This window comes from Dipteris shenzhenensis, chromosome 19 (genome assembly GCF_047967505.1).
Source record: "Dipteris shenzhenensis isolate YYH24624 ecotype China chromosome 19, Dip_SZ_1.0, whole genome shotgun sequence".
Taxonomy (NCBI): domain Eukaryota; kingdom Viridiplantae; phylum Streptophyta; class Polypodiopsida; order Gleicheniales; family Dipteridaceae; genus Dipteris; species Dipteris shenzhenensis.
This window is the reverse complement of record NC_141614.1, coordinates 40,763,771-40,789,015: the sequence shown is the minus strand read 5'-3', so window position 1 is coordinate 40,789,015 and position 25,245 is coordinate 40,763,771. Positions and strand designations below refer to the sequence as shown.

At 42.9% G+C, this 25,245-nt stretch overlaps 1 protein-coding gene across 3 annotated transcripts in view; it reads left to right on the top strand.

Moving 5' to 3' along the window:
• The first annotated feature begins 5,855 nt into the window (after positions 1-5,855).
• Positions 5,856-25,245, top strand: part of LOC147890471 (Cation efflux family protein) — a 53,540-nt gene continuing 34,150 nt past the window's right edge. Inside the window, exons 1-7 of one of the 3 annotated variants that reach the window (XM_087390563.1) lie at positions 5,856-6,049; positions 6,177-7,011; positions 20,644-20,713; positions 20,973-21,070; positions 21,296-21,471; positions 21,561-21,676; positions 21,782-21,878. In XM_087390563.1, the coding sequence (XP_087246689.1) occupies positions 6,370-7,011; positions 20,644-20,713; positions 20,973-21,070; positions 21,296-21,471; positions 21,561-21,676; positions 21,782-21,878 (1,199 nt within the window). In that variant the 5' untranslated portion in view covers positions 5,856-6,049; positions 6,177-6,369. Of the gene's footprint in view, positions 7,012-20,643; positions 20,714-20,972; positions 21,071-21,295; positions 21,472-21,560; positions 21,677-21,781; positions 21,879-25,245 lie in introns of all 3 variants that reach the window. The other 2 variants (XM_087390562.1, XM_087390561.1) reach the window with 2 other exon arrangements.

Below are 25,245 nucleotides of genomic sequence, written 5' to 3'. Positions count from 1 at the left end.
TGGGTACAATCTCCCCCCATAGGTGTGGTGCTCTCCTTCCACCTCCTATGTATTTATGTGTATTTTTCCCAAAAGCTTCCGAGCAAAAATCATACAAAAGCCTCCTGTGCTTTCCTCCATGCACCCTTTTACAAAAAGCTCATTCACCTTCTAGAATAGCTGGCTTTTTCTAAAAATAAAGCTTTTTCTAACTTTAGTTTATACACTTAGCCAAGCCACTAATATTCCAAATTTCAAATATGTACATAAGCTTTTGTAATATTAAAAATTAGGCATAAGCCTTATTCATCCCTACATCACTGGAGTTGCGCCTACGTGCCCAAAATATGGCAGATCATGCTTGCCAGATGCCATCGCCCGATCAATTACTCTTCCCCTGGATTCACACAATCAATAGTAATGAAATATTACAAGCATAAGATAACCTTGGAATTAATCACCACAATCAATCAACCTTTCAGTATTATAGCAACACAAAATCAATAAATCACAAATGAATGGTGCACACATCCGACACATACCATCTCATGGTGCACCTAATGCTACACATGAATAAAATCATACAGATGGTGCACACATGCTACACATACCATCATTGCGTAAGTGGTGCACACAATACCACACACTTATTTAGGGCTCTGCCTCTATTCTTGCTTCCCTCTTCATGTGAGGCTACAACAATTCTTGAAGGGGGATGTCGTATCAGGAGAATTTGTATATGCTCTGACACAACTTAGAAAAAGCATGGTGCATGCATGCCAATCTGGTTTTGGTTTCAAATTTCTAGTTATAAAATAGGTGAGTTAGGTGTTTTTTTAATGCTAGTTTTGAGATGTGGCCTTATATTTGGTGTTGAGAATAGTTCATGTGTTCACGATATTGATATAATGGCCGTGTGAAGGTCAATTGTTTGTTTGTGTAGTGAATGTCCTCCAAGTCTTAGACATTGATTTGACTATAAAGAATTGCATGTTTGATGGGAAGGTGCTAAATGAAGATGGAACATTTATGCTCTCCAATGTTGATTATCCCAAGTGCCTAAAGGTAGACTTTGTTGATAGAGTTGCCTTGGTTTCATAACTTTGCACATTGATGAGCTTCACTACAGTGAGTTGGTGAAATTTTTGAATATGGGAGATTGCATTAGAGTAACAAATTTCTGAGTGTGCCTTAAGAATCCTAGGAATGACTTTTGATCCATCAACTAGGGTAGAGAGGATCCTACCTTCTAGCGTGATGCTTGAAATGTATCCATCAAGTACAATTTCCCAATACAAAGAGAGGTGAAAAGACTTAATTTACAAGGGAGAGGGAAACCAATTAGCCCTTGCCACCCTAGCAGTGATTGTGATCAAACTAGGCACTTCCTATAAGCAAAGGGACAAGATCATTATAGGAGATGAAGAACTCCTTAAAGACTTGATTACTGTAAGCACCTAAACCATTGCATTGGTTATGCAATTACATCTTCTTGTTGTGTGTTGAAAGAATTAACTGTTGTGTGGATGTTGCATATTTTTGCACATCAGTTGATTTTTTGGAGCAATAGACGTTTGAACTTTGTTAAAGTTGCTTAGAAATTCAAAACCTTTGGTCAGGTGCATTTTATGCACAATGTGGGTTACAAGAAAACTTGCAGCCCATTTCCTTGAACACGTTGGAAATCATTAAAATCACCCCCATTAGGGAAGCTTCTCTTCAGTCTCTCTTTCTCGAGTGTTAATACACATATTCAACAGATTGGCTATGGCAACCAAGTTTCTTATTTGATAATTTCAATGCATTTAACAATCTAGTATTGTATTGAGTCCTTTATACTTTCAAGTACAAGTGAATCAAGGGGTTAATTTCTTCTTACTTGCAGTGGTTGGCACTCTATGTGTTACGGAAGTCAACTCATCACTGTATGAAAGTGCATGTAGAGCACTAAGATATCAAGGGACTTTGAGAAGGTGTATTGCTTGGCTTGTGACACGACAACTCTTGTGGTCAAAATTCCAAAGGTTAAAGCTATAATAACTACTCCCGAAGGAGCTTTTGTTGAGGTTATTCTCAAGGATGCAATTCTAGACAAAGTATTAAAGCTGCCTCACTCATTTTTGAAGATGCTGAGCACAAACACACACATGTTGGTCTTATTTGTTTAACAAGAAGGTTGGGGTCATATTTTAACAAACATGTTTGGCATGTTGACAGGATTCATTGCTCTAGAGTTGAGGAGGCATAAGCATGGACATGTCATTGTAATATCAGGCAGAAGCACCTTTGTAACTCTTCTCTTTATGCTATACAAAGTGATGTTCTAAATATGAAAACTATTGTATTTCTTTCTCTTTCGGATTCTAGCATATGGAATTTAATCTTCCACATTAATATAACTATCAACACGATGGAGAAAATGACAATATGTACTGATACACTTAATATGGACATAGAATTTAAAGCAATTTCCTCATAATAACTGTGTTCTGTTCTATATTTCATACTATCTCAATTTTCACATTTCCAACAATCTCTTAGAAATTGTACATGTAATAAAATTAAAGATTTTTTAATTTGTAAAAATCTTCCATTTAAACATTGGACGAGATATGCTAATTTTAAAGGTCTTCCATTAAAGTTCTAATCCATCAAGTAATGCAATATATTTGGGAGAGATATGTTACAAAACAAACAATTGTGTGCAAAGATTTCAAGACAAATACCAACATTGAGTAAATATTGAGATCTGGAATTGGCTATAAGGATTTTCAAAGCCTATGTACATCGCTTGATTACAAAGAGAAGCTCCGCAAAGAGGCATTTGCTATGACGCACAATCTAGGGCCACCTACATTCTTCATTTAAACTTTTTCATGTGCGGAACATTTGTGGGATCCATTAGTGAATTCTTCGAAAAACAACCTATAATCCAAATACAAACAACAAAACAAATGAAGACATAAGACAATTAATAAGAGGAAACCCTACATTGTGTGCAAGATATTATAGAACATGTTATCCCAACTCTTGAAAGACAAAACAGTAATTGGGAATGTTGTGGATTTTTTTTTTGACACAGAGTTTCAAAATAGAGGAAGCCAACATGAACATGGAATTTTTTGGATACAAAACACTCCAATTTATAATTCCCATATCAATGATGAAATAATCGCATTCATAGATCAACATATAACATGTGACAAAAATTTATTAAATGATAACGTGGAAGACTCATGAAAGAAACACAAACACATAAACATACAAAAACATGTACTAAAAACCAAAATCAACTTTGTCACCAAACAATGATACACCTTTAGAAGGTGGTGAAAGAACTACCTATCAACAATTGTATAAAAAAGTTCATCAAGAACTTCACAACTTACAACGTGACATTAATATAACTTGCATTGAACGGCTACATCAAATACAAATAGATGTGCAATCATACATACTTTCAATACAATCAAACATTACCAAACTGACTTTATTCCTCAACACATGGTACATCGATCCGACCATAGTTTTATTGACCCCGGAGGGCTTAGTGTGGCCCGTGGCTTTGGGAGGGCAGACCCTTATGTGATATTCAGTGGGATCGATGTGAGTGGTTCTGGCCAGCCCGCATAGGGCAATCGGACTAGGCGGAGCAAGTCTCTTTCTTTTCTTACACGACTCGTATTGGGCAACACCTTCAGCTTGAGGCAGCAGCATGGTCCCCTTCAAGGGAATGGCATTAGCTGGAGCAGGATGTCCCGCGAGAGGTTATATCTCACTTTTGGCTTGGACGAGTTTGTGACCATACAAGATTTCATATTTCTTATGGATGCTGGCTCACGGAGGTCTACCCATTGGTCCATGGCTGGAGCAAATGCTTTGGTTGCACGGAAGGGGTTTTGGAGACTATACCTCACTGCCTATGGGGCTGCTAGTTGGCACAGCAGATATGGTTGGCATCCCTTAGGATTGTGGCTAGCACACAGAGGATAAGTAAAGACTTCACTTTGGGGATGGTGGCCTGGCTCATAGAGGGCGGGCATGCCTTCTAGATGGATCCTCTCACCGGCATACAGGATTCATGGACATCATGTTTCTTGAACAGAGACCCATGATGCATCTCAGCCTGACCGTTCATGCCCACCCCCTCTACTTGAGGACAATGTGTGGGAGACAATACCCAACATTACTGCCTATAACATTTTGGTCGCTCAATGCAGCCAGGTGATGGGAGGCCAACAGGTTTCTCCAATGGCTACCCTAGTCACCATCTGGCAGGATAATATATTCACTATGCACACCATTTGGGAGCATTACTCCAGGTTCGAGAGTGACCGTTGAAAGGCGAGAGCGTTTATACTAGGCTTGGCCATCAAGAACATTCTACATCCTTTCTGCGAGAGGTTCACTGGATGTATAGGCCACCACCCTGGTTGCTAGCTCCTATTTTGGAATCTCTCTAGGCGGTGAGCTATGAGATCTAAAAATAGGGGCATAGAGCTAGTAACCAGTTCTTTCATCTTCAGCTCTTTTTGGAAACTGCTTGTATGGTTTTTTCAAGCTTTAATAGAAGTTACCTTTTTCAAGAAAAAATAATAATTAATTAGAGTTTGTATGATGACCCTACACCATGCAAGGATCCTTTCTAGTGGATTTGATGCAATACTTTCCTATGATGACGTTGCATTGTTGCTATCTTAGGTACCATCTACTCAATTTGATGAACTCTATCCTATGAAAGAACTCACCTATGGCCACTAATTATTGTTAGACAAGGAGGGTTGTTTAGGGGCCATAGGATGGAGGTTTGACACATGTTGTTTGCAAACTACAAACTGCCATTTGAGTAGGTTGCAAACTACAAAATGTATAGGAGAGGAGTAGCCAAGACCAAGTCCCAAAAAACATGTCTTAGTGGACCTCATAAACACATTACCCTAGAAATGTAAACATCCCAAAAAGGTCCTTTGACACATGGCAATAAAACAAGTTAAATAAAACACACGGTAATGTTAATAACTAGAATAGCCCTTTGACCATTTAAACCAACATTGGACCAATGGTATTGTTGAGAAGTCACTACAAAGTGTGTTGAGGTAGGGGAAGTTGACCCCATCATGCCTATAATGCTCATGGAAAGCTATTGTTTGTGCATAGACCAGTTGGTAAAGGTTGTTAGGTCTCGTATGGGCTAAGGAAAGTGATTGTATCATGGCAAACATGTTGTGCCAACACAAGATGAGTGCTTGCGAAATAGGTGTGATGGCAAGGTGAGGGATCATGCAATGTTCTATGGCTCATCTCCAAACCAATTTGCAAGTGCCAAGAGATTAACAGAGCTAATATTGGACGGAAGCTCATTGAAGATACTTAAGATGCAAGTGGGAGATAGCACATAGAGGCTATTCATAACTAATTTGCTAGTGTACAAGAGCACATCTGTGAAAAAAACTATTGCCATACACAGAAAGTTTGGCATAGGCTTCTTTATAATAAAAAATCACCCATCCATGGTCCCATTGCAAGGCACATTACCTAGGATTTGAATGAGGGTAGTCGCTCAGGTAGGCAGGCGCTCCATTGATGTTGCACCTTTGCATAAGCTTCTTAGCTCTTGTGCTATAAGTTAGAGCAGGTGTCTCAGTGTGGTGAGGTCATCTTTTGTAACCATCATTGCACCAATATGAATACTCACATTTGGCATCCATGCTCCAGGGTGCATTCCCTTCAAATATATTGTGCAATATTTGTTACTTTTTTTAAAAATAAAAAGGAGATAAAACTACTTTTTTTCCACACAAAGAAAAACTTGCTGATTATATTATGTGGGCGGTCAGCCCTTGCAACAAGAGAGCCTATCATATGTACCCTCAATCTGAAGCTCATTTGTCTTTCAACATTTTCTGGCATCCATTCTTCCGTCGTTTTTTCTTAGCTCCGTCCACGCTTTCCGACAAGCATTTTTGATTTTCCCCGTTCATCTGCGGCTTCGCTCCCGCCCGTTTGGCTCTCGTCGCTCATCGATCCCTTGCGCATTGCAGAAACGCCACTCTTCAAACACCGCGAATAGGTATTCAGTGACTCCAGCTCCAGGATTGCATCGCGCGCCTCGGAGTCCTTTTTCAATGGTGCCGCCTCTTTTGATGTTTCGTTTTGCCAGGAATTTGTTTGCTGATCGTTGAGGAGCGAAATAACAGAAGCGGGAACACTGGCATTTGGGAATGGGATCATCCCCTTTGAAAGTTTTGCGTTGCCGAGATCACCGCGGAAGGGAGCTGCACTCTCATTGTAAAATTGCCGTGCCGAGATCACCGTGGAAGGGAGCTGCACTCTCACTGTAAAATTGCCGTGGTCCTTCTACCAAACTGATCGGAGAGAGCGATTTCTACAATGTGGCGAAGCAGCAATTCTGCCAAAGTCGGGCTAGAACGATTGACTGCATGTATAGGCGACAGGCCAAATTTTCTTATCGTCATTGCGCTTAAAGATACAGCTCAGCCTAGTCAACGCTTCAATGTCGAGCCCAATTCTTCGAGCGGGACGGCGGTTCAGCCGAGCTTTTCTGAAGAAAGTCATAGCAAAAGAACTTTCTCAACAACTCCAGAAGGATGGTTGCATCACGGAGCTGGCCTTTGTAATTCGATGTCGCGTTCCGTTGAAATAGACCCTCCCATCCGGCACAGCGCTACTCACGGGAAGCTCTTCAGTACATCAACAAGTCGAATTATTGACGGATCCGTCGGCGTTCCGAGGCTTGACGGCTTGAATGCTCTTTTGGTTAATACTCGGCTTGAGCACTTGGAGTTGGAACGCGCTAATTGGTGCAGTCGGAGATTCAGCCGCTCTCATATGGGTCACGCCCATCATGAACACGATCATAAGCTACGGGACGATTCAGGAGACGCGGGGGAGCGAGTTTCCCGTTTGGGACTAATTGCTGATGCATGTCTATGTGTGGGAAAAGGATTTGCCGGCTATTTATCTGGCAGCACAGCGGTCATCGCAGATGCGGCCCATTCTATGTCTGACGTTGTAAGCACGCTGATGTTTTGCATGGAGCTATGCGATCTATTATTGGATCCATTTTCTTTCCCATCAACAAGATTATGTTATTTTCTGTTACCACTGTCAAAAATTTTGTTTTCTGAATGTACTCGCTGCTAGCAAACAAGGTTATCACAATGCAACATTTATCATAGCGCTTGACACCAAGTGAAACAGTTTGTAAAAATCGTTCTAGCATGACATCCATGCTTGAAAATGCTTGTTAGTGACGTTTGGTGTTTGGATCAACAGTTACATATCTTTAACTTATTAACCATGGATACCCAAAAAAAAAGAGAGAGGACACGTGGCAGCTTGGAGGAGAAGAGCCTGCCATGTGTCACAAAGAAGGAGCTCTTGGATGGAGGCTTGGAGGGGGAGGAGGTGGAAAGACAACAAGAGGCAGGCGGAAAGACAAGAGGCAGCTTTAGGGGCAAGGAGGAGATAGAAGGTCAATGGAATGGAGGAGATGGAAGGTCACCTTGGGGAGGAAGGAGGAGATGGAAGGTCTCAGAGGAGGAGATGGAAGGCCACCTTCGGGAGGAAAGAGAAAATGGAAGGTTAATGGAATGAAAGGAGGAGATGGAAGGTCTCAGAGCCATGGGTTAAGACTTAGCTAAAATTTTAAAATCCAATTTAAGTATGCAAGGTGAATTGATTAGCAATTTAAGAATCAAAGATCCACCTTCAGATGGGGAGTGGTTGAATATGGTCATGCATCTTTGCCCGTGCAAAGCACGGGTTTAGGACTCGTTCCCTCAATTGTATTACTAGGACCGTAGTGGCACCTGCTCAAAAGAGTATCAAGCTCGCGCCTCCAATCTGGCCTTGTGTACCATGCATAATGGCAAAAATACCAACTTGCATGTAAGCAACATTTGAGGAACGAGGATGAGACATTTAACTTCATCATATTTGAGTGAGCGGAAGAAATTGCTCCCACTTTCCCTGAGCATCATGACAATATGATTTTAAAATATCAAACGCCATACCATTATATTTTCAATTGCGGATGGAAAGTCCTGGACATCTACAGCTTGTTGGAAAGGTCACCTCCCCATCTGTAAGCCCCCATATGAGGAGAGCATGGGGGGGGGTGGACCTAGGATCTGAGAGATGGTCACATGGGCAACATGATGGTTGCCACGAGGACAGGGATCAGACAACAAAAGAGAGAGGGAGGGGGCTGCCACATGGGCAGCACATGGGCTGCCATGTGGGCAGCACAACAGCCTGGCAGAGGTGCAGCAAGTGTGCGTGTACGGGCTGGAACAGGCCCCTAAAAGAGGCGCACAGGTGGCAGGACAGAGGGCCTGCACATGGCGCATTAATGGCGAGGAGAACCAGTAGGAGTGTTGGCCACATGGAGGGGCTGGTTGGAGCCAGCCAACCAAGCCTTACATAGGCAGACAGAGGGGGCTGGGACCTTGCCTTGAAAGGAGGGCTAAAGCCCCAGAAGTATGGGTCAAAGGCCCTGGAAAAGACAGCCCCAAAGGGGCATTTATGGCAGACCTGGTCGGCCAGTTTGGTCGGCCAGATTAGGTCTGCCTGGTCGGTTTTTGGCAGCCCCTTGAAGGGCCTATAAAAGGAGGGCCTCCAGGTCCTCATTACTCATTCTATTTTTGGTCTTGCAGCTGGCCTGAAAGTGAATTTCACTAAATTCAAACTCTTGCCCTTGCAAGAATGTGATTGGCATCGCCTTTTGTGGCCTGGTCTCTTGCTGCCTCTTGATCAGATAGTGCGTCATTTGGGCTACCCCTGGGATGGCACATTTCTTTGCCACGAGAGAATTTGGGTACTGCAAAAGCTCTTTCATTAGATAGACTATTGGAAACTGTCTACTTGGGCCACTGCATGTTCGTTCTGGATAGTGCAGTGTCCATTCTTATGGCATATGTGTAGTTTCATTTGCCACTTATTCTCACTACTATGCCGCAACCTATTCACTTGTCCCCCACCTGTTTACTACTCTTCTTGTGGTGGATTCGAAGTTTGATCGGGACTTTTGAGTTACTCTCCTTTCTCATTTGTAGGTCTTCGGTGTTTACTACTATGGTTTTTAGTACTCTTCCTCGGGTGGATTGGAAGTTTTATTGGGATTTCCGGTTACTCTCCTTTCTCATTTACAGATCTTTCTACCAAGAAAGCTTACCATATATTAGTTCCACAACCATGGGTCTAGAAACATGGGAATCATTTCTAGCACCTTGACAAGTCTCTTATTTGGTGGAAGGGTTGTCTCTGACGCATTTGGAGCAGTAAACTTTCTCTCAAGCAAAGGGTTTCTTGTGGCGCTGTTTGGTAAGTATATTACCAGTGGTTTCTTTGTTGATTGCCAGGCGTATAACCTCCTCGACTTGTTCTACCTGCTCGCATTCAAAGGAGATTGTTTTGCATCTTCTCAAAGGAGATTGTTTTGCATCTTCTCTGGATCTGGCCTACTACTCATGATCTTCTTTCTAGACTGGGGGCTGATCTTCATTCTTTTGGCAGGCAGGCCTACTACTCATGATCTTCTTTCTAGACTGGGGGCTGATCTTCATTCTTTTGGCAGGCAGTTATGGTTGTTTGGTGGATATGCCTCTACAGCAGCCTATTTGAATTCTATTGTTGGTGTCGCTATTGGGCTTTGGGGTCCTTATATCATGCTCGTAGTATTCAATTGTACGGGCACTATTTGGTGGATGTTTATCATTTCTTTCGTTCCTCCCTGCATCTGTCTCTCCAAAGTGCTCATTCTCTTGGCGATCTTCCTCTGGTGACACGTCCCCAGCACTCTTGAAATTCTGCAAGCAAACACAAGAACACACCCAACGTGAGGAATCTGAGCAGGCTGCTCACCACCCAACCATGACATCTACGGGATGCGATCCCGAATCAGAAGATGTCCCCTCCGAGCGACGAGCTGAGCTATTGGCACGAACTCCCAACTAGATCCTAACCTGCCTGGTGTCCCATACCACCAGGTGGCACCTAGAGGCCTGGGATTGGGAATACGCAAATATACCATTGTTCCTTCAGAGAACTCTCTAGGTGAACGATGTCTGTTAGCATAAAATCTGTCCCGATCTTGGGCACTTCTAATAGACTACTTGGCAAACTGCAACATTTCTTACATGTCTTGCAAGAATGTCTTTGCAGCATCCTTTTGAATTCCCTTGAACCCAACCATAGCTGGTGACTTAGGTTAAAACCCGTACATAAGCATAAAAGGACTGTAATCAGTACTCGAATGCTTTGCACTGTTATAAGCAAATTCTACCATGGGGAGATAATCTTTCCATGAAGATTCTCTCAGAAACATATGCCAGAAGCATATCTTCAACCAATTGGTTGACCTTCTTTGTACAGCCACATCAGATTATGCATGATCTGAGGAACTCATACTTAGAGTAGTTTTTAACTTCTCAAAAACAAGTGTCCAGAAGTTACTTGTAAACTTTGACTCCCTGTCACTGACTATGTCATAAGGCAAACCATATAGCTTAAACAAGTGGTCCATAAACTCGTGAGTCAACTGAACATCCACTGATATCCCGCCGTGTGTGCTGTAGGTGGCACAATCCTTGAGTCCTGGTCAACCATGGAGCTCCCATTCTGGACTTTCTGCCTATAAGAACTAAAATGACTATCAGTTGCGTAAAGCTCTCTCAAGGATTGAAATAGGTCTGAAGATATTTTCGTAAATGACATTGCATTTACAAACTTGACTCGACTTAAGGCATCCGCCACACTATTCATGTAACCCTTTCGATAACGTATTTCAAAATCAAAATCTTGCATTAACTCTGTCCATCTAGCCTTTCGTCCCCTCAATTCAGACCCGTCACACACATACTTGATTGATTGATGATCTGTCAATACAAGAAACTTCGAACCATATAAGTAGTGTCTCCAAACCTTTAGAGCATACACAACTGCATATTGTTCTTTTTCTAGTGTGGGCCAACGATATTGGGTGTCGTCTAGCTTTTTACTTTCAAAAGTTACAGGTATGCCCTCTTGAAATAAAGCTGTCCAAATCGCAAAATCACTCGCATCGGCCTCTAAAACAAAAGGCCGGGTAGGATCGGGTAATGCAAGAACAGGAGCTTCCTTGATAGTTAGCTTCAAGGTTTCAAAAGCCTTGTTCAATGCATCATTCCAAGAGATCGGTTGGGTAGACTTGCGTCCACGACCTTTCAATATGTTGGTCAAGGGTACTGTGATGTTCGAATAATCATGCAAGGACTTCCGTAGAAAAACCGTGAATCCTAGGAAAGAACGAAGTTGTTTCCTTGTCTGAGGGATGGGCCATTCCAAAACCTTCTGGATACGATCTAGATCAATGCTAATACCTTCAAAAGAAATCTTGTGTCCTAAGTAAATGATCTCCTTCATAAAGAAGTCACATTTACTAATCTTGGCATAGAGCTTATGCTGTCTAAGACAATCCGGAGGTGTCCAATGTGATCCTCTAGTGTTCATCTATATACCAAGATGTCATCTAAGAACACGACAACGAATTTGCCCAGAAAATCTCAGAACAAATCGTAGGTAATATGAGAAACTCGTAGTGGCCATACCTAGTTCGGAATGCGGTTCTATCTATGTGTTTAGCATAGATACGGATTTAGTGATAACCCGTACGCAAATCAATCTTAGTGAAATACTTCACTCCGGACAAATGGTCTATCAAATCATCGGAACAAGGAAGAGGGTATTAATTCTTAATTGTCACTTTATTCAATCGTTTATAATCTACATACATTCTCCACGAACCATCTTTCTTCTTTCTTAAGAGGACAAGTGCTCCCCAAGGTGATTTACTTGGCCCATATTCAGATAATCTTGTAGTTGTGAAGCTAACTCATCCTCCTCAAGCTGGCTCATCCTATAAGGTGGAATACTAATAGGTTGAGCCCTAGGTACTAAATCTATGCGATGATCTACTGCCCGTTTTGGAGGTAAACCTTCTGGCAGTTGAGCAAGGAATACATCCATGAAATCATCCAACATTGTTCTCAATTCATGGTGTTCAAACACCCTTAAATCTTTTTGTTATTAACAGAGACAACAAATGAAGAAAGTTGAATCAAAGCATGCTGATACACATCATAATGAGAAGTGTTTATTATATTCCGAAGGTGCATTGCAGATACAATAGGTCCCTGAGAAGAGAGAATATTATCACACTGATTACAAAATTGGTGTCCTTATCCAAAAAAGAGAGTGTATGCTCTTTCCATCCAATTCGAATATCGTGGGTTTTAAACCACTATTTCAATTAACAAGTCCACATGTTCCAAGTGCATGACATAGCACGTAAGAGTAGCTGTGTAGTCTTGAATCCGGATAGAAAGTGCGTCGACCTTGCGATCCCAAAACTGCTTCCTAGCTGAAAGCTGCACCTCGTAGGTGTGATCGGTAGGTTTCGTGGACAGCCCCATCCTTTGCATAAGTTTGTAATTAACAAAATTGTGAGAGCTACTTGGGTCAAAGAGAATGTGAACTCTTTGGTCCCTTACTTCTCCATAAACTCAGAAAAGGTCATGGGGGCCAAATAACGAATTATTAAAAGTGCAATTACAAGAAAGTAGGCAGGTAATGATAGTTACAGAAATACCTGTCATCGAAACTTGATTAGCTCCCTTAGCGTTGGTACCTTGACCCGCATGGCTTCGGTCTTGGCGCTTGCATCTGGTTCTTGCACTTAGGACAATCATTCCGAGTGTGGCCCTGCTCCTCACATATGAAGCAATGTCCTTCTTTCTTTAACTTCAAGATGCGTAGGAAACGGGCATGACCATTCTTTGTCTGAGTTGAGTTCTTCTTGGAGGCGTTGTCTATAGACTTCGACTCCCCGAAACGAGTTGTAGACTGGAAGAACTTCCTCTTGTTCTTCCCACTCGTGTCGACAATGGTGGTTCCCTTTGCGATGGCCATGGTATCATCATAGATGTGCACATAGTTCATGGCCTCTTGCAAAGTGGTACACTTGTTATTCTTAATCTGTAGCTTGTACGAGTCAAGCAAACCATAAACCTCTGAAGATAGACCTCAAAAGTCAACTTCAGCTTGGACATATCGAGGGCCTTGAGCTCGCCTATGATCGTAATCTTCCTCCTTCTTCAGAAACTCTTTTCTGAAGACCTCTTCGAATTCTATCCATGTTGCAGGCTTGGGTCGGAGTTTCTTCCACCACAATAAAGCCTTCCTTGACATATACCCTGCTGCAAGCTACATCTTCTTTTCATCTAGGTAAGGGTGAAACTGGACGTGTACTTGCCACTTGTGCAACCAAGTGTCAACCACCTCCTTGGTTCGGGATTTCTGATCTCCAGGATAAGGATTTGGTGTGATATTTAGACCTAACACTGAAGCCAAAGCATCCACCTGTGTGAGTGCTTGTACAGTGCTAGTCAAAAGTGACAGTGAAGTCTGAATCCCTTGGAGTTGCTGTGTCAACCCCGTTTGATTCGCATTAACTTGCTCAAACTTTTCATCGAGAGTAGTGGTGAATTCATTGAAGGCAGTCTTGGTAATCAGATCATCGTAGAGGCTCTGGTCATCATCTGCCTAATAATTCATATATTGATCACCCATCGCAGGCCCGGGGTCTACGAAATCAGCGATAACTGAAATTTGATCTGAAGAAGAAAGTAGACTAGAGAGGAGAAGCAACAGGTGGGCTTGGATCTTGGAGACAGGAACGAAGTGAAAGCTGGCCAGATAGGAGGTCACGAAAGAAAGGAAAGGCTGGTCGATGAAAAAGATAGGCTGGTACGAAGTTGACGATCAGCCTGAAGCTCTGAACCCGAATACTCCCTCTCCTGGCTGTGCCGTACGGACGTCTGCAAAAGGCCGTACAACGTAACTGGCTCTCGAACAAGATGGCGTAGAGAAGCTTGAACACGAGTTTGGAGTAAGAGACGAAGTGGCCGAGTTATAAGGCGGGTAAGCAGGCTTTTAGAAAGCCCTACTTTTCAAAAGCCCATCCTCCAAACTTGGAGGAGATGGTGCTTTTCTTAGCCTCCAAGCCCTCCCGAATAACACCTGACCCAGATCGTGATCTAGCTCCAATGTGCTGCGCACCTCCTTGCGCTCCTCTTCTACTTGCCAACGCGTTCCTTGAGTAGCCAGCCTGTACGCAGGATCCTTTTGGTTCGCCTCAGCACTACGCTTGCCTCATAGCTCCCTTCGCACTTCTCTACCCGGACCTCCCTGCTCCCTCCTAACTACACCTCTCTCTCTCTCAGCCCTTCACGTCTAGCAATGAATTCACCCTTCTCTCACTCTCTCTCCTTCCTTCTTTCCCAATCCAGAACCACAACCCTTAACGATGAACCGACAAGCACTTGCAGGGCATGAACATGAATTTCGAAATTGAGGCATACCTGGAGAAAATCTCGTCCAAATTTACTCGTAACAGAGATTCCTACCTCAGGAGTTGGCTCTGATACCAACTGACATGTCCCCAACACTCCTGAAACGTCTGATCTACAAGCAAATACAAGAACACACCCAATGCGAGGAATCTGAGCAGGCTGCTCACCACCCAACCATGACATCTACAGGATGCGATCTCGAATCAAGAGCCACGAGCTGAGCTACTGGCACGAATTCCCAACCAGATCCTAACCAGCCTGGTGTCCCATACCACTAAGTGCCGCCTAGAGGCTTGGGATCTGTTGCTGGGCCTTGGGCTACGCTATGATGCAGGTGCGTGTCCACAACTCAATTCAGGATCAGACCTAGCACCTGGGAACGAGACTTGCTCCCATCGGCTCTCCAAGAACTGAACCTTTGGGCCCCTTATATAGACTCGGGCCCAATGCGCCAAAAATAGCGAAGACCTCTAACTGGTTCATACCCTTGCCACTCAACCCGAGAATCAAGCTTGCCTAGCCCTAAGCCTTCTGAAGCTACTTGAGCTATTCTTGTGTACCTCGGTACACGTTAGATACCAATCCGTGCACATGACATCTGGCCCAGTTGGAAGTGTTTTATTACCGTTTTTAGTCTTGAGTAGTAGCTGTCCCATTCTGGGGCAGCTACGAATGTACATTTATAAAGGAGATATTGCTTTTAGAAAAAGTGTATAACAGGGGTCAATTGCAAGCGAAAGAAAGACAGACAGAAAGTTTATTAAGATATTCAAAAAACCCAAGGGTTTGTGAGACTAAAAAAACCCAGATACAATGAAAGCTAAGGGGTGCGGCCACTAAAGTAGGCATCCATACCCAAGAGGGGTCAAATGTAAGAGAGAGAGAAAGAAATTCTATTAATATCTTTGAAAGACCAAAGGGTCTTTTAGACTGAAAAAAAAAGAGCTAAAGGGAGGGGCCACTAAAACAGGCATCCACACCCAAGGCTGATGTTGAGACGAGAATATCAATGGAGAGAGACATCGCGCTGTCCGATTGGCTAACCATTTGAGTAGTGAAACCTAGGCATGTTGTTTGTGGAACCAACTCCGCGTGTCAACTAAGGATCGAAGAGGTATCTCAGCCTATAGTGGCTTTGGATCTGGTAAGAAATGACACCATCGAGGCAACAAATCAGTAAGAGAGCACTGCTGGTGTTCAGCCTGATCAATTTGTCTTGGCCCCTCTCTCCTCCTCTATATTGTTCAAGAGGTGGCTCGTTATCTGACATGTCTGTGGTCCCATGAGGACTCCTACATTGGGTGGTTATCTCTATTATGTCACCTTCATACTCAAATTACACTTGGGTCTATGGTTTAAAGAAAAAATCAGATGTGTTAAAGCATATTCGACACTTTGTTGCCAAGGTTGAGAATGAAACAGGCCTCACGGTTTAGATTCTACGCACAAATAGAGGGGGGGAGTATAATTTGAGACTTATTTGAAAGAGAAAGGCATCACACATTAGCTTAGAGTGAGGCTTACCTCTCAGCAAAATGGCAAAGTTGAGCAGAAAAATCGAACTCTTATGGAGATGGATAGATGCATGCTTACAAGCAAAAAGTTGCCTCACCGGTTTTGGCTTGAAGGTCTCATGTGTGCTAACTATGTTTTGAATCGGGCTCCCACTAAGGCTTTGAGAACAAAGACTCCTTATGAAGTTTGGCATGGGAGAAAGCCTCCAGTGGATCATTTTCGTGTCTTTGGATGTGTTACATATGCCCATGTGCCTGTTGGGTATAGTGCAGAGAGCAAAGGTTATCGTCTCTACAACCCCGCTTCGCGCAATATTTTTGTCAGTAGAGATGTAATCTTTTTAGAAAATTCAGCACAAACACAAGCCATAGGCCCGTCACGTCAACTATACTAAAGAAAATGAAAATACAAGGTACATAAGGATAGACCCTAGGACTAAGTGTCCTAGGTGTCACATAGGACTAAATGTCCTACATGGCATAAAAGGCACTAAAACACTAAAGTGCCTATAACTATGCCTACAAGGCACACACCAGGGCCCATAGGGCATCTTTACGACTAGGAGAAGATGGCCTACAAACCCCCCTCCATGGTATGGGCTGAAGTATTCTGAAATGTCTCTGAATACCTAGTATTTTCTGGTCATGGTGGCACATGCTCATCCAAAAGGATATAGCCACCTATGAATGTACAAGGTATGTCAGATTATGTAACAAAGGGAACTAAGTGTAAAGCCTGTCGGAAGACTTCGAACTGGGGATGAGGAAGTGCCTTTGTAAACATATCTGCTATGTTGTCCTCTGTGGGAAGGTAGGACAACTCTATGTCTCCTGTTGACAACTGCTCTCGAACATAATGATAGTGAACTTCAATGTGCTTGGTACGCGCATGAAACATTGGATTACGCGCAATGGCCAAAGCACTTTGGTTGTCAGTGTTAGACCATAGTGGAGGATGTTTGGCGAATACCAAGATGTGTAAGTAACTGTCGAAGCCAGAGACACTCTACTGTAGCGGTGAAGGCTGCCCTGTACCCAGCCTCACAGCTAGATGTGGCAACTGTTGGTTGCTTCTTGCTGAGCCAAGAGATACATGAACTACCAAGCAAAAAACAATTGCCAGTATGTGACACTTTGGTGTCGGAACAACTTGCCCAGTCACTATCCGTGTAAGCATGCATGGTAAGTGAACCCTGATCACCATAGAAGAGGGCTAAATCCTGAGTGCCTTTGAGATATCTGAAGACTCTCTTCACTGCGTGCCAATGCTGTGAACTGGGCATGTGCATGAACCTGCTAAGCTAGGATACTGCATACCGTAAGTCAGGTCTGGTGTGGCATAAGTAAATGAGACATCCAACAGCCTGCTGGTAAAGAGTGATATCACATGGTGGGCTCCCATCATGAGCTGAAAATTTGAAGCCAGGTTCCATTGGAGTAGAGATTGGCTTGCAATCCTCAAACTGAAAACGATCAAGGAGCTGTCCAATATACTTGGACTGTGACATCATGATACCCCCCTCAACATGAGCAAACTGAATGCCCAAATAATAGTGTAGCTGTCCCATGTCTGACATTTCAAAAGCTTGCTGCAAATCAGTCTTGAAAGCTGCAATATGCTGAGTATCGGGGCCCGTGATCAGCATGTCATCCACATATAAAATCAGCACTAAAAAATCAGATCCACTCCCACGGACATAAAGAGTGGGCTCTGTGGGGCTATTCTGAAAACCAAGGGATAGTAAGTGTGCATGAATTTTGGCATACCATGCCCTGGGTGCTTGCTTCAAACCATAAAGGGCTTTTCTAAGCCGGCATACCTTGTTTTCAGAATCAACAACCTCAAAGCCAGGAGGTTGTCACATAAACTTCTTCCTGCAGATCCCCATGAAGAAAGGCAGTCTTGATGTCAAGCTGGCGCACTTGCCAATGGTAATGGGCTGCAATGGCAATGACACATCTAATAGTAGTAATCCTGGAAGTGGGAGCAAAGGTCTCCTCAAAGTCAATGCCTTGTTGTTGGGCATACCCTTTTGCAACAAGATGGGCTTTGTGTCGATCTATGCTGCCATCAGATTTCCTTTTTAATTCAGCATGGGGTACTGGCTGATCGTTGCTTGTTGGAGGTCTTGCAGGAGGCTCATGTTGCTGGTCAAAGTCCCTCTCTGAGGGAAGCAGAGGTAACCAAGAGTCAAAGGCATCAAACATGTCAACTTCTGGCTTAGCTTTGCAGTTCACAAGAGGAGAAGCCGAATGTTCAGCAAAGATTACATCTCTAGTGACAATAATCTTCCCAGTATTTGGTTGGTATAACCGATACCCTCTGCTCTCCTGGCTGTAACCAATAAATATGCATTTGATTGCCTTGTCATCAAGCTTATGTCTTAGCTGAGATGGTACATGAACATATGCAAGAGACCCAAAAACTCTGATGTGTGAAAGTGAAGGCTTCCTGCCTTATGCATCTTACCTAAAAGACAACCCTCACATACATGTTTGGAAACTGTGTGAGTTTGAGGTACATCATTTGCCATGTCCTGTGAATGTAACTTGGCAAGAGCTCTATGATGACCCATTCTCTCATGCCAAAGATGAGTTTCAGCAAGCTGTGAATTTGAAATTACAAATGCTTCAATAGAGAGTGCAGCTGAGTGATCATCAAGGTGATAAAGCCCCTTTTTCAAAGTGCCAGTGAGAACTATGGCATTGTCATCACGAAGATCATATACTAGGCATCTGTGTCCATCAAAAATCACTCTGAAACCTGAAGTGGCAATTGTTGAAATTGAAATCAAGTTGACTTCAATTCCGGGCACAAAAAGAACATTAGTCAGAGTGATAGGATGGCTTGAAATGGATGTGAGCTGCACATCTCCAATTCCTTTTACAGCATAGGAGGCATTATTAGCACATGTGGCGAGGTGCATTAGCTAAGGAATGAAACAACTTTTTGCAAGATGTGACGTGCTTGGAAGCACCATTATCAAAATACCAAGATTGAGCATCATTAGCAGTAAAGAATGCATCAACTTGGGAGGGATCAAAGGAGCAATGGACAGCCCATGCTGAATCATCCTGGAGAGCATGTGCATGTGAGGCATCTGCTGGCTCGTGGGATTCAATTGCATGTGAGGCATTAACTGCCAATCCTGCTTTCTTTTTCTCCGAAGTAATGCGCTTCCTGCATTCTGAAATTTCATGCCCGGGCTTGCGACAATAGTTGCATCTTTTCTTCTTTGACTTATCTGCTGTATATTTGGATGCATTGGAGGAATCGCCACTGTTAGGCGCATATTTAGGCTTGCCCATAGGCTTGGAAGCCTTGCCTTTTCCTGTTTGGTGTGAAGCAAATGCATGATCAGGAACAATAGCTTGTCTATTAGCACGACTTTGCTCTTCTTGCAGAAGCAAAGTGACTAGCTGATCAAAAGAGTAGTGGTCTGGATTACCCATGGCCACTAATCGAAGGGTTGTAGCAAACCCTTGATATGTATGTGGCAGTCCATTCAATGTGGTACTGACAAGCTGAGAATTTGGCAACACCTCATCAATATTGGCAAGTTGTTCCATGAGGTCCTTGACCTGTGTCAGGTATGCATCCATAGAGTCACCTTCATTCATATTGACTTCCTGCAATTGCCTTCTTAAATATGCAACATGTGCCTCATTGCGAATCTGATAAAGAGAAGCGAGTTTGTCCCAAGCATCCTTTGCTGTCGTGCAAGACTGGATGTGTGGAATAATGATTCTCTTGCATGATAAAGCAATACAGGAATGTGCATTTGCATCTCTTGCATCCCATCTTGTTTGTTCCTGAGTTGGAGGAGCAGCAACAGGGGTGCTAGAGGATAAAGCATCAAGAGGAGTACCCTCTGCAAAGGGACCAGCAGTAGGGGCAGCCACTGTAGCATTGGCTGGCCTTAGATCAACCCCAGAAACAATATTCCAAAAATGCCTTGCAACAAGAATATGTTTCAAAAGATAAGACCACATCGGATAGTTGGTGACATCCAATTTATCATCTTCACGAAGAATGCCAAATAGATCATGATTGTTGCCATCCATTGCAAATGGGAACCTTGAAAAGAAAAGACCTGACCGCAATGCCCTAAACTTATCTCCTTTTGGTGATTGATCTTTTCCTTATACATCATCACATTGGCACTACAGGGGGGTGTTGGAATTATCACCATAATTCATGGCGGTGACCAATGTAAGACTAATAAGTGGGTTAGGGGCACTTTTCCCTCATTAGAGGTTTTCCCCCATAACCACACTTAGTATCCCTAACTACAGTTAGTGGTTAGTGGTTAGGATAGTTTTGCCACTTTGACAAACCCAAGGCTTGTATGTTGTTTCTATCTCTTCAACGATAGTGTGTGTTCTTGCTCTCTTCAGCTCTCTTGCTCTCTTGCGCGCGTGCACACACACTCTCACAAGGGCAACTTTGTTTAAGCTATTTTTTCAAAGTCAGTACATTGTATGATCAAGCATGCCATTCTTCAGTATATTTAATGCTTTTGTGAAATATTTACTAATCATGCTTAAATTCATGAAGGGAGGACTTTGTAGATGTATTTTCTTTCACTTGTGGGCATAAATGCATGCATTGTGGTTAATCATTTATGTGGATATGCATCATACTTAGGGATTGGACTTCATCAATGTGGAATGCTGTCGTCTTGTCCAGGGTGACTAGATTCAAATGGTATAGAAACTTGTTTGTTTGTGACTTATAGGTACTTAGTGGAGTGGCATTATGGATCTTTAAGGCTGCAAGAGCTCCCAAAGATGAAAAACATCCTTATGGTACATTTTTTTGTAGCTTTTGATTTACCTTGTGCAACATGGAATTCAAGGATCTCACTGTATTATGGAAAGCTAGGAAATTGAGTGTCCATTAGTGTTTATGAAAGTTGGAAAAAGTAAATTGCAACAATGTGCAACCACATGGAATTCAAGGATCTCATTGTATTATGGAAAGCTAGGAAATCAGGTTTCCATTAGTGTTTATGAAACTTGGAAAAAGTAAATTGCAACAATGTGTAACGATGTTTTGATGCTTCAGGACATGGGAAATTCGAAACATTGGGAGCTTTAGGTATTTCAAGCATGTTGTTGTTGACTGGAGGTGGAATTGCATGGCATGCCCTTGAAGTTTTGCAGGTGAGCATTTATTTTATTGTGCGTGATAGTCAAGCAGATTACAACCTTAGAATGAAATTGGAATGTCTATGTTTTAAGCAAGGAAGTGAAGTTTGCATCCAGATTCAATTACTGACATTTCTCAAAGAGCATACTGGGTTTCTGTATGCTGATAAGAAATGGTAAGTGACTAGTATGATGTCTGCTCGAGGTCATTTGTTATTTACAGTCGGCTGTTGTTATCAGGCTTTGCTATCTGCAACCGATGTTACAAGTTTTACCTCTATCATGCAACATGGAGCAGATCATGTTCATTCTTCTGGGCATGTACATTCACACGGGGGACATCAACACGGCATTGATATGGAACATAAAGCCATAGCACTTTGTGCAACTCTGATTTCCATCTGTGTCAAAGAAGGGTCCGTCTGCTTATCAACTATTGGCTGATATGTATGTCTACACCATTTTCTTTTCCATAATCTGAGCATAAATATGAAACATACTGCAGGCTATACTGGATCACTAAAAGAGTCGGTGATGCACGTGGAAGTGAGCTCTTGAAAGCAAATGCATGGCATCATCGGAGTGATGCAATTTCTTCAGTTATTGCCCTTCTTGGGGTTGGTAAGCCGGTTTCTTTTTTCCTTAACAAAGCAACATATATCTGCAAAGAATTGGCTTATAAACCAGCATCCCTGATATTAATGGACGAACCATTACATTGTACAGGGGGTGCAATATTAGGTTGGCCCTTCTTGGACCCTCTTGCTGGACTTGTGGTATCAGGCATGATCATTAGAGCTGGTGTGGTAACAGGTTCCCGAAGGTGTGTTAACAATAACTCATATAGTGTGAGGTAGCTCATTTAATGCCAAAGTACGTCACAGTTTGCATAAGATGCTGCAAAGCATGTTTGCATGTTGCCTTCCAAGTTTAATCCATCACATTTTGTGGAGGATCAAAATTGTCAAAATTGTTTTGTTGTTTTTGTGTAATGATAGCATGCGGATTGTGGCGGTTTTACTTCAGGATGATGGCACTCTTTTATCTTTTACTCTATGGATGGACAGAAATCATAGAGTCTTTGGTGATCCTACTTTCCCATCTTTTGTTTTTTTTCAAACGATCTCTGCGGCAATCGTTTTATGATTGCTTTCAGACTCATTTGATTGATCATGATGTATATATGGTTTATACTGAGATTTTCGGTTGAGTAGTAGTTACTTTGCTTTTGGAGTATCGATGAATGTAATTATTTCACAGCAATAAAATATTCTTCTCACCAAAAAAGTGTGTGTGCGCGCGCGTGCAGCCCCCTGTATAGTTCCTCGTACAGCTCCCGTGCTCCCTGTACATCCCCATACAGCCTGTACAGCCTTTCGCTCTGCTCCACTGCCCCGTACAGCCTTCTCTGCAGCTGTCTACTTCGCCACTTATTCCTTTATTGCCTGTCATACGGCCATCCGTACAGACAATTCGGTCATCTGCGCAGCCTACATCCGTATCTGTGCTGCAGCCCTCAATGGCTTTTGCTCCAGTCTCATCTTCCTCCTCCTTTCCTGCTGCTCCGACACGTGCTTCCTTTATTTTCTTTGTCTCAATGCCTTCTTCTACCTCTGCTCCTCCTACTTGTGTTTTCTTCGGCGAAAGCATGGTGGTTTGTTTGCCTCGCCTTTAATTAAATCGGAAAGCTGGATGTTTCTGATGGCCCTTCTTCTTCCCTCCAACTGGATCTTCTTCGCCAATTGTGCTTTGCCTCTGTCACAGAAGTTCCTTTATCGGGTTCCCCGCTTGTTTGTTTCTTGGATTCTGCCCTTTAGCAATTTGGAGTTTGCCTCTATTTTATGGACAGGGTTTTATCTTTAGTTCATCTTCGTCATTGGGCTCTGATGTTGCAGTGGGTCTGGATTGTATTTCTTCCTTTGTCTTTCTGGGCAAAGGATTTTACTATGCCCACTGCTCTTCGACTAATGTGGTAGAGCGCCTTGTTAGTCATGCTGGTGTTCCTAGAGCTGGCTTTTTTGCTTGTGTGATGCCTTGGGATCCCTTATTTGATCTGTCTGCCTCTCTTCAGACCCACTATCTGGTTTGGATTACCCTCAAAGCGCTACCTGTGCCTCTTCTTCAGCATCTTCCTACTCTTGCAGCGCTTTTGGGAAGGCCTCTCCATGTTCCGAGATAGGAGTTCTTGCAAGCTACCCGTGATGTTCGGCTCTGTATTTTATGGGATATGATGCATCCTGTGTCATCTACTTTGGATCTTGATTTGGGATTTGCCCATCCTATGCGCATCAGGCTGCATTTTGCTTCTTTTCCTATAGCTTGTTATCGGTTTCATCAGGTTGGTCATTTTGCATGTGCTTGCCCTTTTGCTTCCATGACCGCTCCTCCTGCTCCTTGTTCATATGTGAAGGTTACTCTTCCTTCTCCTCCGGTTTTCGCTAAGGCTTTACTGGATAAGCCTTCTTTTACTGCTCCAAAGCATTACTGGAGGAAGGTAGAAAAATCACAGGCCAATCTTTCTCTTGCTAAAGAAGTTCAGGATCTGACTCCTGTTGAACATCATCAGCCTCCTTCTCCTCAGGATATGAATGTGCCCCTTGCAGAGGGGATCATACAGGATGCTGCACATGCTCTTTCTCAGGTTGATCCTTGGAGAGAAGCTAAAATGCCGAGTCTTGGTTTATCAGATGCAGCTCCTTCGTCGGAGGATACAGATGTAGATCTAGCTCCTTTGCCTTTGATGCCTATGCCAGAGTCTTCTTCTATTCGGGATGCAGATGTGTCATTTTCACTGGATTCTTTTCATCCCATGTTACAACAGGTTTTTGACCCTGTGATTTAGAAATTTCGGGTGCTGGGCTATATTAAGAAGAATCACAAGGGCAAAAAACAGCTTGTCTTTATTGATGGTGTGGTTTCTACACTGCATTAGTTTTTACAAAGCAATAATCTGAAGCTGGAGGATGTAGTGTTTGATCCTTCTCGAGCTTGATATGTAACTTTTTACCTGGCTGCCTCATGACTTTTGCTCTGAGGCTTTACTTGTAAATTTTTTCTTTGTACTTATTGGTGGGTTTTTACCTCTTTTGGGGTTTCCCACACAGAAATATAAGATTTTACCACAAAAAAAAAATTGTGTGTGTGTGTGCGCGCGCGCCTCATCCCATTTGTGTAACCAGGTCTCTATGATATCGGAACTACGGTCAGACATCCGACGAGAATACTTTTTTGGCCTATAATTGGCAATATTAGATACCTTAGCCCTCCTAGGCTCGACCGTGTGAACACTGGTTTCAAGCTCCATTGGAGCTTTACCTTTCTACTCATGAGATGGTTTAGTAGACATACTGTGAACCATTTTTCTAAGCTCGGATTGCCCTACATTTGCTTGTAGTTGCTGAGCAATAATCTGTTGCAAGGCATCCTCCAATAATGCAATTCTACCAGACAGTGTATGGCCTACTGGGCACGACAGCTGCGATGTCGGCCGGATTCCTGATTCTACGGGATCCACCCTAGAAGCTTCTTCTTCTACTTCCATTGCTATTGCTTTGTCTCTATCCATAAAGTAGGGGTTTTTTTATTAAAAAAACACCGCCTTAATCTGTATTTACAATTAGAAATTCCAACCTCCAAATACTCGAAGGAACAACTATGCCAGTATAACCCAAAAGATTCACAACCAAATCTAATACTCTTTTCCCTATTCTAGCGAAGTTCCCGCAATGTTAAGCAACGGAAAATAACCAAACCCACACCTTAAACGCACAATAAAATTTAGAACTTCAAACAACTCAAACGCGTAAAGAAAGTGAAAGCTCCTTGGTCCAAACTTATGTGTTCAGGTCCCTAATTGCCTTAGTTCGACACCACGTCACTTCGATATATCGAAATCCACTCAAACGTGCCTTTAAACTGATTTTCCGTCAAGTTCCGTCAATATATGGATGGGAAAAAATGGGATTCCGTCAATGATCGATGGAAATTCCCAAATCAACCTTTTTTAAATCTCTCTTGGGTAAATCAATCTTCTCAACTATGATGCAATCATCTGTCAGAGAGCCGGTGACAGAGGTCTCCTCTCTTGTTTCAATGAGCTCTGGCCTTTGTGCCAAGTAAAGCAATGTTTTTAACACCCGTTTCAAACATCAAGGCGGTCACCGGCTGCTACTGTTTGTGCATGCACGTGG